The sequence below is a fragment of the Cyphellophora europaea genome (genome assembly GCF_000365145.1).
Source record: "Cyphellophora europaea CBS 101466 unplaced genomic scaffold supercont1.3, whole genome shotgun sequence".
Classification (NCBI taxonomy): Eukaryota; Fungi; Ascomycota; class Eurotiomycetes; order Chaetothyriales; family Cyphellophoraceae; genus Cyphellophora; species Cyphellophora europaea.
The window spans coordinates 2,917,942-2,935,358 of NW_008481809.1; the positions used below are offsets into that span (position 1 = coordinate 2,917,942).

The 17,417-nt window shown below is 56.3% G+C and overlaps 5 protein-coding genes across 5 annotated transcripts; 4 read left to right on the plus strand and 1 right to left on the minus strand.

Moving 5' to 3' along the window:
* Positions 1-503: 503 nt before the first annotated feature.
* Positions 504-2,278, plus strand: HMPREF1541_04025 (uncharacterized protein; the record flags this gene model as incomplete). The annotated part of the gene is made up of 2 exons (XM_008718373.1): positions 504-919; positions 1,060-2,278. 2 exons carry the CDS (start codon positions 504-506, stop codon positions 2,276-2,278), a joined length of 1,635 nt encoding a protein of 544 aa, XP_008716595.1.
* Positions 2,279-2,426: 148 nt separating this feature from the next.
* On the minus strand, positions 2,427-3,968 carry HMPREF1541_04026 (uncharacterized protein; the record flags this gene model as incomplete). Its single annotated transcript, XM_008718374.1, has 1 exon — positions 2,427-3,968. One exon carries the CDS (start codon positions 3,966-3,968, stop codon positions 2,427-2,429), a length of 1,542 nt encoding a protein of 513 aa, XP_008716596.1.
* A 782-nt stretch (positions 3,969-4,750) lies between these two features.
* Positions 4,751-10,640, plus strand: HMPREF1541_04027 (uncharacterized protein; the record flags this gene model as incomplete). The annotated part of the gene is made up of 3 exons (XM_008718375.1): positions 4,751-4,773; positions 4,856-8,497; positions 9,395-10,640. 3 exons carry the CDS (start codon positions 4,751-4,753, stop codon positions 10,638-10,640), a joined length of 4,911 nt encoding a protein of 1,636 aa, XP_008716597.1.
* Positions 10,641-11,541: 901 nt separating this feature from the next.
* HMPREF1541_04028 (uncharacterized protein) lies at positions 11,542-13,125 on the plus strand (the record flags this gene model as incomplete). Its single annotated transcript, XM_008718376.1, has 3 exons — positions 11,542-11,550; positions 11,605-11,732; positions 11,787-13,125. 3 exons carry the CDS (start codon positions 11,542-11,544, stop codon positions 13,123-13,125), a joined length of 1,476 nt encoding a protein of 491 aa, XP_008716598.1.
* Positions 13,126-14,131: 1,006 nt separating this feature from the next.
* Positions 14,132-16,550, plus strand: HMPREF1541_04029 (uncharacterized protein; the record flags this gene model as incomplete). Its single annotated transcript, XM_008718377.1, has 5 exons — positions 14,132-14,441; positions 14,488-14,920; positions 15,065-15,109; positions 15,155-15,507; positions 15,562-16,550. 5 exons carry the CDS (start codon positions 14,132-14,134, stop codon positions 16,548-16,550), a joined length of 2,130 nt encoding a protein of 709 aa, XP_008716599.1.
* Between the last annotated feature and the right edge of the window lie 867 nt (positions 16,551-17,417).

Here is a 17,417-nt window from a genome sequence, read left to right on the forward strand (position 1 = left end):
GGTCTATTATAGCAACTCAAGGAGCTGCCGCGCATACTCAAGACGGAGTGCAAGACCGACTCCCGGGCATGTGCCCTGAGATGCCGACTGCTCAGGCCGTTGAGGACAAGTCCGCGTTGATATCAACACGCGAGCCGTGTCCCCCAACTGATAATCCGAAGAGGGTATAGAGTGCTACAATCATGTTTCCAGATGCTTTACCAAGAGGCTTGGGACGCCAGAAGGTTCGGCCACCCGTGCTAAGCAGCAAGGTAGCCGCATATGATCTTCGCAGATATGCGCCCATGCCCGTCGATCATGAAGGAGTGGAAGGTCGAAACGCAACGGCTGAACGGAGTAATTATATCGCCTAATCCGCATAACCCCGCGGTCGGTGCTGGGGCCGATGCCCGCAAGACTTCCCAAGAACAGGCGTGCATGAAATGTAACACACTGATATGATAAGGGTGCAGAACCTCGCCTTCTAGACCTGGAAGCCGTTCAAAGCCGCCAAGGCCAACATCATGTCGTCCAAGTCGACCAAGTCAGCCACTGGACCGTTGAGCCTGTTGCTGGCGGCCGTTGTGGTAGTCCTTGGCTATCTCTTCTATCCAGCAGCCTCCCCCACGCTGAATCCCACCGTCGTATTGCCTCAAGGTACAGTTCGAGGAGTCGTTCTCGAGCGTTCTGATTTTGGCAAGCCCGTCGAGGCTTTTCGGGGTATACCATACGCTCTACCACCCGTGGGGCCACTACGCTTCGCCCGCGCACAGCCTGTGCCAGACTCCAATGCCACCATCAACGCTCTCGACTATGGGCCCAGATGCCCGGGCAAACAGCTCCTCGTTGTCCCTGGGACAGCAGCGAGCAGCGAGGACTGCTTGACGGTAAACGTCTTTCGACCCATGGGCAATCTCACCAACTTGCCCGTTGCCGTCTAGTAAGTCTCTGGAAGCCCTGAATTGCGACAAATGAAGTAGCTCTTCTGTAATATCTGGTTCTTGTGTCTCAGGAACTTCGCACTCACAGCTCCCTCTGTGCAGCCCCCTTATCCCGACTCAAGTTCTGACCACAATCCAGTTTCCATGGCGGCGCCTTCAACCGTGGCACGGCCAAGATGCACGACACGGCCAGCATGGTCTCGCACGCCGAGCCCTTCATCGGCGTCTCCTTCAACTACCGCATCGGCGCCCTCGGCTTCTTGAACTCCGCCATGACAGCCAAAGAAGGCCTCCTCAACCTCGGTCTCCGCGACCAAACCCTCCTCCTAGACTGGGTGCAAACGAACATCGCCTCCTTCGGCGGCAGCCCCAACGACGTCACCATCATCGGCCTCTCCGCCGGCGCCCACTCGATCGGCCACCACCTCCTCAACCAGAAAGCCACCTTCCACAAAGCCGTCATGGAATCCGGCGGCCCCACCTCCCGCGCCCTGCACCCCTACAACTCGGCCCTCCACGAATCCCAGTTCCAACACTTCCTCTCCCTCACTAACTGCACCGACCTGCCCTGCCTGCGCGCCTTACCCTCCTCCGCCATCACCACCGCCTCCACCACGGTCTTCGACGCCTCCAACCCCTCCGTCCGCTGGGCCTGGCAGCCTGTCATCGACGGCGACCTCGTCCCCGGCCGCTCCCTCGAGCAGCCCTGGCCAGCCCACATCCCCATCCTCACCGGCTTCGTGCACAACGAGGGCACCATGTACGTGCCCAAAACCATGTCGTCGGCCACCGAGTTCGACGACTTCTTCCGCACCTTACTGCCGCACGTCACGGAGCCCGTGGGATTGCTGTACCCGCCCGAGCAGTATGTCGAGTGGCGCGAGGGCCGCGGCGCGCAGTACCGCCGCGTCGAGGCCGCGTACGGGCAGTACGCGTACGTGTGTCCCGTGCGGCAGACGGCGAGGCTCGCAAAGGGGGATGTCTGGCTGTATCACTGGGCGGTGAATGCGAGTGTCTTGGGCGGCGCGAATCATGGGGACCAGATGTGGTATGAGACCATGGATCCGGAGGTGCGCGCGGTATCGGAGAGTCAGGAGACGCTGGCGCGCTGGTTTCATGGCTATGTGAGCGGGTTCATCGTGCATGGGGATCCGAATCGGGGGTTGGAGGTGGTGGCGGAGAGGCCGAGGTGGAGGGAGTGGCGGGAGAGTGGCGGGGAGACGATGGTGTTTGGCTTGGGCAATGACGAGAGGGCGGGTGGCGGCAATGTGGGTGAGCTGGCGGTTTGTAGGAAGGATGAGTGGGCGGAGAGGCAGTGTGACTTTTGGTGGGGGCTCAGCGGCAAGTATGAGGACTGATGTTGCGCCGGGGTTTGGAGGAGTGAAAAGTGGCTTCGGGCTCCACACCAGGTTTGAACGACAAGAGCTCAAGACTTCGAGAGTCGGGTGTTGAAATACCGTTATAGAATTCATACCAAGCGCATTCGCGCACATCGTGTCTGGACACTCATTCCCGGCCCGCGAGCACCAAGGGATCGTTCGGCGCCAGGAGCTCGATACCAGTACCAAATACTACTTCAGCCCCTTGCGAGGACGGATCAGCAGGCTCCCTGAACCAAGTTGTACCATCGGCACAGCAACCCCAGCCACGCTCCTCGTCCAGCATCCACTGCTTGACCTTCTCCACCATCTGCTGTGAATCAAACAGATTTTCTTGGAGGGCATCTCGGTGCAGCAGCGCGATGACCTTTCGGCGGATCTCGGGGACGCGGCAGTTGTCGGCGACGAAGTGCAAGGCGCCGATGGTGCCGACGTCGAGATTGAAGGGTTTTCTGGCGGGTGGTGGGGGCGTGGGTGAAGCGTGGGGTGAGGGCGTCTTCCACGATTTGGGAGAGGATGGCGGGATGTAGGGCGAGTGGTTCAGCGCTTGCTCGACGTGGTACAAGACGGTCCAGAAAGTTCGGCGATACTCTTCGCTGGCCATAAGGGAGGGATGCGGTCTTCGAGACTCAGAAGGGTAAAAGGACAGACATCGAGTTACGCAGATGAGTGACATCCAGTAGGCGGTCATCAAGACGTGGTATGCTGCCTCGTCTCCCTGGGAGAAGGAGCTGCGTGCCCTTAGTTCTGTGACCTTGGCGTGCCATTGCTCCAATCTATTGAAGATATGCTGAGATGTGGTCGGTTCCCGTGTCTCACGGTATGGTTGCTCGGCGGTACTGGTGACCTGGGCTGCGAGGTACATGATGGCGTAAATCTGATTGCGGGCATCGGCCAACGAATTCATCGTGGCGTCTTCTGGAGGCATGAGTTGAGCCACGACGGCGTACAAGTGCGTGGGCAGGAGATAGCGTGACACTCCGATCAGTGTCCTTTGGCGGAGAAACAAAGGATATACGTATGAGACCATCCATGTAGGCGGGCTCCGCCCTTTCTCAGCCTGCAAACTCATGTACCTCGCCAACAAGCCATAGCCCATCTCGAGCAGTTTCATGGCATTGAGCACATTGAGTTGCTGCGTCTCGATGCACATGAACAAGAGACAGCTGACCAGCTGCATCTCAAGCTCCTCCTCGGAAGCTTGAGATCCGAGAGCGGCAGAGATGCTCTGTTGGTACCATTCCGTGGCCCTTCGGTGGCCTTCGTTGGCTAAGGACGACACATCCTGCTGCACACCGTTCACGGGGTTTTCATACAAAGTGCTTATCGAGAGGAGCGCAAGGCGAATTGCTTGATTGGATTGGCTGATTTGGGGAAGGAGGCGGCCCCACAGGTCGCTGTCGAGCGAGCTACCTAGCCCCGGGCCTGCGTGGTGCAGATAATAGGTGAAGCTGTGGATTTGGTGGGAGCTGAGGCGGGGCTTCGTGGCTGGCGTTAACAATATGGTCGGACCTTGACGATTATAGGGTCTGATGTTCAGAGACGGACCATCGCATGTCCGGCCGGTACTTTGGCATTGGCCACACGATGGCTGAGCTTCGTCGCATTTCACCCTGCGGACTCGGCATGTGCGGCAACCAAAATGAGAGCGAGAGAAACGGACTTTCATCCGGCTGCCTTGACGACGGAATTGCGTGGGTCGAATGTATGTAGATGAGTTCAAGTTTCGAGACGGGAGAAGTTGAAGGTGGTGACCTGGTCTGGCCCCGAACAAGTGGAGTCGGACTCTACGCGATGATTGGTTCGGGTGCCGGGCGACCTGCCGCAAGCCGACGCGCTCGGTTTTGACATCCAGCTTGGTCCCGTCAAGCACTCACTGATCAGCCTCACACTTCCCATCGAACGCTTGCCGCTGATATCTTCGGCAGCCGCCGGCAGGTCTCAATCCAAAGTACCCTGCTATGGCTGTGTGTCGAATGCCGGCTATTGCATGATCGACCCAACCATTACGACCCGTGCAAGGTTGACGTGTCAATATCGGTAGCCTCCCGATGGTGCATCCACTGATATCAGTGCAATGCCTGCTCCTATCCTATCTTGCCTTGCGACCTCAATGGAAGGCGCTCTGAACTGCCAGAGCCACCCCAGCCCAGGGCTGCATGGGGCCATGACTTTACCGCCATGGTCCCATGGGTGGTCCCGCCTATCTATTTGCTACGGCTCTCGCCTCACCAACCGGTGACAACTGGTCAGCCTGGGTCCCAAGACCACTAAACTCCTATCGATTGCATGTCTTGACGGACGGGGACAGGCTGTTGCCTGGAGCTGTTCCTTTGTTGCCCAAGGCCTGCCCTTACTGGAAAACCTACTCGCATCCATGTTGGTGTCTTTCTGTTCTCCTTTCTCTTTTCCAGTGACCTCAACAGCTGCGGCGATACATCTTTGGCGATCATGCAGAGAACAAACAGACCACGGTAAGCACTTTCGTTCCCCAAGGACATTGTTCAATCTAGACAAATGCCAACGGCTTTACAGGCCGAAACAAGGGGTGTGCAGGTTCTATAACAAGCCAGGTGGATGTCAGTATGGACATCGCTGCACATTCACGCATGCTGCAGGCCCGATAGCCAAGACGAACCATGCGCCGCAACCCCCCCGAGCTTTTGATGTTCCAAACGCCGACTATAAAACGTTAGCAACGTGGCTAGGACTTGTACAAAACGATCCATCACTCACACTTCCGGATAGTGCTCTGGATTCGTGGATTGCGTCAGCCTATGCGTTGGTCAACACTCCTCACATTGAAACAAAGCAACGAGTAGTGAAGCACCTAAGTACCCCAGTGGGCTCGAACCAGATTCGCCATCTCACTGCATCAGCCGCGCTGCCCGAGGATCTTGGACAGTGCCACTCCTTCCTGAGAAACCGAGCCGCACCCTTGGTCAAACTGCTCTCCCATCCGGACATCATTCATTCCGCACTCCTAGAAGATGCAATAGCATCTATTCACACCGTTCTCTACGGCCGAGATGGGACACGTGGTGTGCAATTCTTCCAGTCAGTGCTTGCAGCATTTGGGACAATCGAGAAGCCTGACGAGTCCGACATAGAAGAAATGACAGCGTGCGTTCTCGTCCTGGACAGTCTCATTGAGGTCATAGGAACCGCAAAAATCGATAGGAACCTCGTTCCCGTCATTGAGGCCTTCTCGGCCCTCATTGCCGCCACAGACTCTCCGAGGACAACTGCGCGCCTGAATGCAGAGAAAGCATTGCAGCATATTGAGGCGCTTATGGGAATAGGACAGTCTATCCCCGAGCCATCGAACAGAACCACACTCACTACAATGGCTACGTTCGAGCTTGCGGTAGATGGCCCTGGGAGCCTTCATCCAGGAGGTCCTCGGCACGACAACGACCACGAGCATATCAATCAAATTGAGATACTACCAACAAGAGGTGAACTGAAATCTCTACACTCGGATTATCTGCCTGTAATAGACCCTGAGAAGCTGCATGTTCCTGGATTAGAGGGCCTCATCGATCGGCAGTTTCGACTCTTGCGAGAAGATACAGTCGGCCAGCTGCGCGACGCGGTCCGTTCACTGATTGAGACGATCCGTCGGCCTAACAACCGTACGTCACAGCACGACAATGGGGCGAAATATGGCACTCGTGTTATGGTGTATCAAGGAGTTCAGCTCCGCCGGCTGCAAATCACCACTCAAGGACTTGCGATGAAACTCTCAGTCCAGCAGCCCTACAGTCTTGCAGCGAAGTCAAGATCTGAACGAAAGAAATGGTGGGAGTCGTCCAAGATTCTCCAGAATGAAGCACTCGTGTGCCTTGTTGGCCCCGATGGATTCGTTGCTTTCCTTGCTGTCTGCCCCGAGCCAAGCGCGGCCAAGAACCATCAACAGGTAGCTCAAGATCGTCGTTCTTTGTATGAAGACAGCAAGCGAGCCACGATTTTCACCCAGCTGATCGAACCCTACGGATACTGCTTAACACGTGCGAAAAATTGCTTCCAAGCCTCCAAGCGTCAGCCCCTCGTACTGTGCGAATTCCCAGGTATCCTGTTGCCATCGTTCTATCATACTCTACAGGGATTAAAGAGGTTGAGTACAAAGCTGGACACCCCTTTCGCCGATTTGCTTGCCCCAACACAAATCGCAGGTCGAGCTGCTCGCCTCGACGAACCGCCTCAGTACGCGCGATTGCCGGGATTTTCTTACAACCTGAGTACGTTGACAGGGGGAAAAGTTGCCATAGCTTTGAAGATCGGCCAAAAGTTTGATTTTGACCTCTTATCAAAGCATTCGACCCTTGACAACGCTCAACGGACTGCAGTAGTTGATGCATTGAGTAGGCGGCTAGCCCTCATCCAAGGTCCTCCAGGCACCGGCAAGTCTTTTTGTGGCGGCGCCCTAATCAGAACGATCCTTGCCAACAAGACTGCAGCAAAGCTTGGTCCCATCATCTGTGTCTGCTACACCAACCATGCCCTCGATCAACTTCTGGAGCACTTGCTAGAGGACGGAGTCAGCCAGATTATTAGGATTGGAGGTCAGTCTAAGTCAGTGGCCTTGCAAGCCGTCAATCTGAAACAGGTGGTACGCGGCATGGATACCACCAGAACTGAGCGACAGCAACAGGCGATTCACCATCGCACTATCGAATTACTACAGGGGCAGATCACAGAATCTCTCGTCGACCTCCATAACGGCCCATCTTGGCTGGATGTTTGCCACCATCTGGAGCGTTCACATCGTCCTCACCATCGACAATTGCAGAAGCTTTTGGAAGTTCAGATTGAGGACGACGGCTTCCAAACCGTCAGCTATGACAAGCGGCCTGCTGAAGAGAGATTTCTCCGCCCTCGAGGAGCAAAAGTAGCGAGACAGACAACTGTGATTCGGCCTCTGAGCGACCTCCATGACGCAGAGCTCTCGACTCTCGATTCCAGAGAACGACAAATGCTCTACAACTCTTGGGTCGAAGCTGTCCAGAGCCGTCGTTGTGCATCATTGCAAATCTTGCTCGAAGACCTTTCCACCGAGCGAACTGGTCTTAGACAATGTTTCGATGAACGCGACCTACGATGTCTTTCTCAGGCAAACATTATCGGACTAACTACCTCCGGTCTTGCAAGAAGACTTGATCTTATCCGACGTCTACCAAGCAAAGTACTGATCTGCGAGGAAGCTGGCGAAGTGCTGGAAGGTCATCTGATAACGGCATTGATCCCGTCTATCGAGCACTGTATCCTAATCGGTGACCACGAGCAGCTGCGACCACGAATTTGCAACTACGATTTAGAGGCTGCAAATCCCCGCGGAAAGCGTTTTTCGCTGGATATGTCGCTTTTCGAGAGACTGATCAAGCCGAGTGCTCCCTCAATGCCTAGACTTCCCTTTACGACACTGGAGATCCAGCGACGCATGCATCCTTCCATATCAGAACTCGTGCGCGAGACTTTGTACCCCAAATTGCAAGATCATGCAGGTGTCAGTTGTTATCCACCAGTAGTCGGCATGAGCCGAAGACTGTTCTGGATGGACCACCAAGTGTCTGAAGACGGCAAGGACGATTCGACGTCATACTCCAATGTCTTTGAAGTCGATGTCGTCGCAGCGCTCTTGCAGCATCTAGTGCGGCAATGCAAATATGAAGCTGCCGATATTGCAATCCTGACACCATACCTGGGACAGTTGAGACTGCTAAAGCAACGTTTGAGCAGCATCTTTGAAATAGTTGTCGACGATCGCGATGTCAACGACCTTGAGAAGCATGGCATGAGCGATGGTCTCGCCGCTGGACAAGCTATTGGCGTGTCAAAGACGACTCTGCTGAGCACTCTCCGCTTAGCAACAGTGGACAACTTCCAAGGTGAAGAAGCCAAAGTCATCGTCGTGTCTTTAGTCAGAAGCAACCAAAACAAGAAATGCGGCTTCTTGAAGACTACAAACCGTGCCAACGTACTTCTCAGTCGGGCCAAGCATGGAATGTATTTGGTGGGCGACTCCTCGTGCTACGAAACGGAGCCGATGTGGGCTAAAGTTCTCGAGCTTCTTCGCAAGAACAACAATCTTGGTCCGGCGTTAGAGCTGCGCTGCCCTCGACATCCTGCAAAGCCTATTGCAGTCAAAAATGCTGACGACTTCGCCCGTCTCTCGCCCGAGGGCGGTTGTGATCTGATGTGTACCGAGCGCTTGAACTGTGGGCACCAATGCCCATCACGTTGCCATGCCCAAGTTTTGCATGACAGTGTATACTGTGCCAAGCCGTGTGTCAAGGCGAGAAATAGCTGTGAACACATGTGTCAGAAGGCCTGCGGCGATGATTGTGGAAAGTGCGAAGTTCCCATTGCCAATGTGCGCCTTGCCTGCGATCATGTGTCGACTCTCCCATGCCATGTCACACAGAATATTAGCACCGCTCGCTGCGCACACCTGGTGAAGAAAGATCTGCCAGGTTGTCATCATTCGCAGATGATGAAGTGCGCTGACAACATCGACGACATGACAGCATGCAGAGCAATCTGTAACTCAGCCTTTCCTTGCGGTCACCTCTGCACACGCCGCTGCTTCGAATGCCGGACGCGAAAGAACGGACAAGTTGTTGAGGAAAATCATGGCAGATGCTCCCAGCCATGCGGCAGAAATTTTACCCTTTGCAACCACTACTGTAAGATGCCTTGCCACGACGGCGAAGAATGCGCACCATGTCAGGAGGTCTGCAACACATCTTGCCAGCATTCGCGATGTGGCAAGAAGTGCTGCGAACCCTGCGCCCCCTGTGCACAGCCATGTACAGCCGGCTGCGAGCATTCCGGGCTATGTCAATTGCCTTGTGCTGTACCCTGTGATATCATGCCATGCTCACTGAGATGTGCAAAGACATTGACCTGTGGCCATCGGTGTATCAGTACATGCGGTGAGGCGTGTCCTTCGGCCGAGTTCTGCCAGATTTGCTGTAGCGATGAGATCGGTAAACAAACGGTCGATTGGGTTGAGCTGACAGATTACCGGGAGGTTGATCTCGATCAGAATCCTTGCTTTGTACTAAATTGTGGTCATGTTTTGACCATGTCCAGCTTGGACGGCATCATGGGCATTTCTGACCACTTCAACTTGGATGCCGACGGCAGGGTCCTCGGCTTGAAAGGCGACTCGCGCCCGTTCTCCACCAAGCTTCAGCTATGCGTCAATTGCCGGATGCCCATCGCCAACCTGCAGCGGTACAACCGAATTTGGCGACGGACCATCCTGGATGAGTCAACGAAAAAGTTCATCAGCTGGAGTTCTTCATCATTCGTGCCTCTTTCCCAAGGGGTGGATAGAGAGGAGGCTGCTCTCGCGAAGAAGGCACTTGGAAACCCACAAGATGTTCGCAACGGCGATGACGCTACCGCCGCAACTGCGGAAATCCAGCTTCGGGGACTATTCGCCGACATGATGAAGACCTTGCGGGCCATTCCACAGCTCTTATCTCGGTACAACGCCATTTGGAAGCTCCGAAACCGCATTCTGCGATACCATCGTCAAGTGGAGGAAGGTGAACAGCCTTTTGGTCGCATCTACAACATGCTCCGCGCCCATCGCATCCAAAGCGGTAGACGGTCTGACGCCCACTCGCGTGACCACACTATATTGCAGAGCAAGCAGCGCATGCTGGCTTCGTCGCTGAGCATCCGGTGTGACTTGGCAATCTTGACCGACTTTTTCAGCATCCGCCGAGAGCACAGCACCGCATACACTGGACCCCAGGACTGGAAAGGGGTCGGCGTTACCGTAGACTTTGGCGATGCGTACGAGGCCTGCCGTGGCTTTCTGAAGGAGGCTACTGAGCGTGTCCTACCGATGCAAGAGGTTGAGGCCGCGATCTACTTTAGCCGCTTGGTCGCTCTCGAGCGTGGCAACTCGCAGACTGGGGAGCAGCGCGAGGCTCTTGGCATCACAGGCAGGGTCAACGAAGCGCACGGGTACTTGCAAGAGGCCGAACGTCTATGCGTTTCCAAACCCGGGAGCACGAAAGGTATGGCGGCCGAAGTCGCGGCGGCGCAAGAGTTGTTATTGCGGGAGGATACATTCTACCAAGCTGTGAGCAATGAAGAGAAGCGGGCGGTCGTGGCGGCGATGAGCAGCGAATTCAGAGGTACGGGTCACTGGTACTACTGTCCCAATGGACATCCTTTCACCATTGGCAATTGCGGGCTTGCTAGAGAGCAGGCGACATGTCCGGAGTGTGGGGCTGCTGTGGGCGGAATGAATTATCAACTAGCAGAGGGCAACACCATTGCGCGAGACCTGGAGCAAGAGCTGGGGCGGATGAGGATCTGATCTAATTCTGTGGTACCGCACTGAGCGAGCATACTGTGGACAGTAGCCACCTCGACGATGGCAGCAGATCCATATGCCAGGGACCCAGATGAGGAAAGTTAGCCGGGGCCAAACAAACAGAGGCTTGGCGGCGAGACGCCGAGCTTGAGCTCAAGCCTTGTCAACTTCAACCTAATGAAGATCCTCTGCTTGCCCTGACATGGCACATTGCCCATCCAATATCAAGTATGTTGTATCTCATCCACTCGCCAGACGCTGACCGACACGACCTGGAGCAGTCTCAGGATGATCTGACGCGTCGTGGAGCAGTGGGCGGACTGTCAAGCCGCCAAGTGCAAATAGGAGACGTGCTTCAATGCACATCGCGCACGAATGCGGTACGGAAAGAGATTCGGCGGAGGGTGGATTTGGTTGCACTGCCTCGCTGGCAAATGCTTGGGTGGGTGGCGAGCAACACGGAGTTTCAGGGAGGCGCGACGTGTTTGGCCCGAAAGAGATTCAAGAGTTTTGATCGGGCTTGGAAACGGGGTGCCCAGCCCTTGGCTTGATGCCGTCCGCCCTGCTTGCGCTCTCGTTTGTGCTCGCATCTGCTTTCTCCTCCGTCACTCAAGCAATGCTAGTTCCTGCCCCCTTGAAACCCGCGTGCTGGGCGCCGCCCGGCTTGTCAAGGTTGTGTAGATTAACCCGCAGCTGGCTCGTCCATGATATCTCTCCCCCTCCGACTTGAATTTCTCCTGTCTCTGTATCATCCTATTTTCCCCTTCTTCCATCCACCGGCCAACTTCTGCCGGATTTCTAACTTGCGTAGTCTGCGCTTCAGACGTCCTCTCACTCTCACAACAGCTTCTTCACCTGTCCTTTCGCTAGAATTAACCCTTTAATCAGCTCTTTGACTGTCAAGATGGTTCGAGTACGTATCGAAAGATCCCCTTGCGTATGGCCCGATGCTGACCGTCTGTGTTAGATTGGAGCCGCCGTTGCGGCGCTCAGCGCCCTGATCACGTCCACCGTTGCCGTCACTCCCATGGTCGTCCGTGGTGCCGACTTCGTTAACAGTGTTGACGGTACCCGCTTCCAGATCATTGGTGTTGCGTAAGAGTCCATGACCACCTACTGCACGAGCATGCGACGCTAACTCGCCCTCAGATACCAACCTGGTGGATCTGGTGGCTATAATGGCGATGGTAATGACGCTCTCACAGACGCTGAGGTCTGCCAAAGAGATGCCGTCATCCTACAACGCCTCGGCATGAACGCCATCCGTGTCTACAACCTGGACCCTGATGCCGACCACACCGAGTGTGCCTCCATTTTCAATGCCGCCGGTATCTACATGATCATCGACGTCAACTCGCCGCTTCCCAACGAGTCGCTCAACCGTGTGGCTCCCTGGGAGTCCTACAACGAGGGCTACCTCGAGCGTGTCTTCAAGACTGTCTCGGCTTTCATGAACTTCCCCAACACTCTCGCTTTCTTCAGCGGCAATGAGGTTATCAACGAGGACTCGCACCCCATGGCTCCCGCTTACATCCGTGCTGTCACCCGTGACATCAAGGAGTACCTTGCCGAGCACAGTGACCGTGAGGTCCCTGTCGGTTACTCTGCTGCCGATGTGCGTCCTCTTCTGGCCGGTACCTACAACTACATGGCCTGCAACTTGGCCAACGACACCGCCTCCAAGATTGACTTCTTTGGTCTCAACTCGTACGCCTGGTGCGGCGACTCAAACATGGAGGATGCCGAGTATGATGTTCTGGTTGAGCAATTCGGCAACACCACCATTCCCATCTTCATGTCTGAATACGGTTGCAACCTGGTCGCTCCTCGCCCCTTCACTGAGGTCGGTGCCCTATACGGCACTGAGATGACGGGCGTCTTCTCCGGCGGCGTCGTCTACGAGTACAGCCAGGAACCCAACAACTACGGTCTGGTCGAGATTGACGACAGCGGCGATGTCGAGCTCTTCGAGGACTACGATCTCCTCCAGGAGCAGCTCAACCAGCTGGACCTCGCCACTCTTACCGCCACCAACCGCACTGCCATGGAACGCACTGCTCCGGAGTGCTCCCTCGACCTCCTCATGGGCGCCAACTTCACCGAGAGCTTCGCCGTTCCCGAACAACTGTCTGAGATCGCCGACCTGATCCGCAACGGTGTTGACGGTGAATGGCCCACCGGTGTCACCGAGATCACCGAGACTGCCGTTGGCCACCGCGTGACCGGCAGCAACGGCAATGAGGTCTCCGACCTGGCCCTCAACATCCTCGCCGAGGACGAGAGCAACCTTCCCGGTGGCGAGCCCATCAGCACTGGCGAGCGGGTTGACATTGGCGAGGGCGACAACGGCGTGGGTGGCTCGTCTGGCAACAGCAGCAGCGGTAGCGGCTCCAGCTCCGGCGAGGAGGACGCCGCCGTCCGCCTTGGTGGTGCTCAGCTCACCTTCTTGACCATGGGTGCCCTTGGTCTCGGCATGTTCATGCTGTAAGTCAACGTTCGGTGGCTTCGACGGGTGTTTTCAAGGTCCTAGCGCGAGGGTTACGAATTATTTGGGAACAGTAATCAGGCCGTCAATTGTATCCATCACCAGTATAAAGATCGCATGTCACATCTCGCCTTGCTGGGCGAGGTTTGAAAAGTACATAGACTCTTAGCACGACAAATCAAAGAGTTGACAACTCATGCTCACTTGCCGACTTGGCTCAGAACCGAACTCATGTGCCGGCGGTAGGAATCGCTAAGGGTACCTGTCTGCTCCCAATGCTGCAGGCAGATACTCCGTACAGGTATGGAAGATGCCTTGGCCATGGCCAGCCTTATCAAGGTACAGTTGGATACTTTCCATCAAGTTGGCCCTCCAGTTATCTGCAATGTGCGCGAATGTTATTATTGATCTGCACCGTCATCGCCGGTACCTTTCGCCCCTCCAGATCGTCCCGTTGCCCGCGCTCTCCAACTGAACCCCGGTCACATTCCTCCATCACGGAGTCAATGACAGGCCTCCCCACCGTCTCCCCCTCTCCCCCGCTCCTGCCAAGAGCGTCCGGCTCAACTCTACAGAGCACCGCCTGCGTCTTCCGTTGCATCTCCGCAAGTCAGTTCCTTGCACGAACCCTCCAAATCAACATAGGTCAAGTCTTATCTCGCGGCCCATGAGCTTCGATCCTGGGAGTCTCACGTCATGCCCAGGCTTTCGTGCATGCTCTTTTTATCGTCGCTGCATTTCATAGGGTTGAGGTGAGTTGATCGAGCTCGTGGTGCGTACGGGAGAGCACATGGCGTGCTGTGCCTGTGCTACCACCTTCCGCTATCAGTCGGATTCATGTCAATCACCGAGCTGCCCGCGCGAGTACGATGTCCCTGCCCTGCTCAAGTAAACGGCGTTGGCCGCCAGCTCGGTGATAGCTCGTTGCTACTTAATGACTGCAGCTCCGGGCAGACGACTCTGATAGCGGGTTCTCTCTTACGTTCTCCGCACGTCCTGACTAGCCAACATGAAGTGTTTCGCGTGTGCTTTAGCAGTGGTCGCTGTTGTGAGCGCCTGCCAGCATGAGGTGCAGCACGTGGAAAAGTTTCACGGCCTCGAGCAACGCCTCACCAAGCGCCAGGAAGCTACCGCTTTCCCACCGGCGCTCGACGAGAACGAATCGGTCCTGCTCGGTAGCTTCGAGGCAGCTGATATCGACACCTGGAGCTACTACTACACCCATGGCCTGCATATAGCTGGATCCAATCAATCTCAGGCCCAGTGGACTGCAGATCGCTGGGCTGAGAATGGATTCCAGTCGGGCCTGGCCACGTATTGTAGGTCAAGAGCGAGAGCCGATACATCCAAATTGACAACAAGCAGACACGTACCTCAACTACCCAGTCTCCAAGTCGGTGACCCTGACATATCCCAACGGCTCGGTGTACACACCCTCGCTCGCAGAAGACGTGCTCGAAGAGGATGAGACGACCGGCTGGCCAAACCGAACTCCCACCTTTCACGGGTACTCCTGGACAGGGGATGCCCAAGGCGAGCTTGTCTACGTTGGGCGCGGCCAGCAAGTCGACTTTGACCGCCTGGTAGAGCTCGGCGTCGAGCTGGAAGGCAAGATCGCTTTGGCTAGGTATGGCGGGCCTTTCCGAGGATTGAAGGTCAAGAATTCGCAGCAGTACGGTCTGGTTGGGACTTTGATCTATACGGACATTGCAGATGACGGGAACGTGACGACTCAGAACGGCTATGCGGCGTATCCGGAAGGCTATGCTCGCAATCCTACGAGTGTACAGAAGGGTGAGTATTCCCCATCAAAGCTAGGTTGGAGTGAAGATGGTGCCGTGCTGCGCTTTGAGACAGTGTGTCGAAGCTACCATGGGATCATATTCCACGCTTGTTCAGCCTTTGCGATGCCGATGCGGATTTACTGACCTCTACTAGGCAGTGTACAATTCCTCAGCCAGTATCCAGGCGATCCCACTACTCCCGGGTAAGCACAACGTGCTGCAAAGCTTTCGAAGCTAATTTCTTGCAGCTATCCCTCGAAAGAAGGCTCGCCCCGCACAGGCACTGAACTTGTGACACCACGCATCCCTTCCATTCCAATTTCCTGGCAGGACGCCCTTCCCTTGTTGGAGACCCTGGACGGCAACGGTCCCGCAGGCGACGAGATCAATCGCACCAACTGGGTTGGCGCCGCGAACTACAGCTACTCTTCTGGTCCTACTACTGGCGTGACTTTGTCTATGAGTAACGTCATGGAAGACAAGATCACTCCCATCTGGAATGCAGTTGGTGTCATCAACGGCACAAACGAGGATGAGGTTGTCGTTGTTGGGAACCACCGCGACGCTTGGATGATTGGAGGTGCCGCTGATCCAAACTCAGGTGATTTACGAAACCACGTGACCAGCACACGCGCCTACTAACATGTCCTTCTAGGTAGTGCCTGTATGATTGAGCTATCGAAAGCCTTCGGAGCCCTCCTCCAGACTGGCTGGAAGCCAAAACGCACCATTGTCCTGGCATCTTGGGACGCCGAAGAGTACGGTCTACTCGGTTCCACCGAATGGGTCGAGGAATACATCCCATGGATCAAGACGTCCAACGTTGCCTACATCAACCTCGACACTGCCGTGTCCGGCTCCGTCCCAGATGTATCCGCTACCCCTGACTTCCACGCCATTGCCATGGAAGCTATGAAGAAGATCGTCTACCCTTTCCACGGCCTGACCAATGTCACAATGTACGACGTCTGGTCTGAGACAGGCGAAATCGGCGTGCTAGGCTCAGGGTCCGACTACACCGCCTTCCTGCACAACAACGGCATCTCCTCCATTGATATCGGTGCCGGTCCCGGCCCAGAGGATCCAGTCTACCACTACCATTCCAACTACGATACTTACCACTGGATGTCCACGTTTGCCGACCCGGACTTCGCATACCACAAAGCGATCGGCCAGTACGTGGCCCTGCTGACCTACTACATGGCCACCGAGGACGTGTTGCCGCTCGAGAGCGCGAACTACGGCGCCGAGATGACCGCCTACCTCGCCGACCTGCAATCCACCATCGACGACGCCGAAGTCGAGCTCGACCTCTCGGAAATCGTCTCGGCCATCGAAACCTTCAACGCCTCCGCCGCGGCCTTTGCCGAGCTGTACACGAGCGACATGGACGAGGACACGGTGACGCTCATCAACACCAAACTGCGTGACTACCAGCGCGGCTTCGTGTCGAATGGCGGGATGCCGAGGCGGGAGTTTTTCCGCCACGTCGTCTTCGCGCCGGGTCTGGATACCGGGTATGCTCCCGTCACATGGCCGGGTGTCACCGAGGCGGTCGTGGCGGGGAATCTGACCGAGGCGCAGGCCGAGGTCACGCGTGCCGCGGTCGCGGTACAGAGGGCGGCGGAGATCCTTGCACCGTGATGGCGATATAAATAAAGAGGAGGGAGGGAGGCGTTTGATATTCGTAGTATTTGAACCGCGCCCCACCAGTGCAAATGATGTTGCTTGAGGCTTCTTGGCATCCATGTGAGCACCTTGAGACCGATGGGTAGAATGAAAATGGATATTGAGCACCTTGGGCGGGGGATCCACTCTCTGGCATCCAATATAAGAAACTCGTGTCACCATCGTGAACTGCCTCCTATTCACTCCCATGCTGCCCCAACAACGTACACGATGCCCAAACCCGCCTCACAGCACGCGCCCAACCCTTCTCGCCACGGTCTCCCCATCCGGCCTCTCCAGCGTCTCACTCTCGCCCACCACACCCTCCCACCGCCGCGACCATCACAGACCCGCCTACGACCCCATCCCGACAACCCCCAATCCTCCCGCCTCCTCCTCCTCCCTACCGAAATCCGCCACCTCATCTGGACCGCCCTCTTCAGCACCACCCACCTCACAGTCTCCTACAGCCCCACCACCCACCTGCTCTCCCTCACCAGCCACCCCGTGGCCCTCAAACCCATCGTATCGACCTGCCGCCTCCTCCACGCGGAGATTTCACCGGTGGCGCGCCGCGCGGCGCGCCACGCCGTGCTCTTCACGACGCCTGCGAGGCTGTATGATGGCGTGCAGGGGCGGTGGCGCGACTGGCGCGAGTACACGCTTGCGGGCGACGTGGTGCCGGGGTGGGTGTGGGAGGGGGTGAGGGAGGTGGAGATCGTGGTGGAGGCCAGGAGGGGGTGGGTTTGTGGGAGGTGTGTGGAGGGGTGGCTGGGGGAGTTGGTGGGGAGGGCGGAGGGGGTGAGGGTGGTGTTGTTTGGGAGCAGGGTTGAGAGGGTGGGT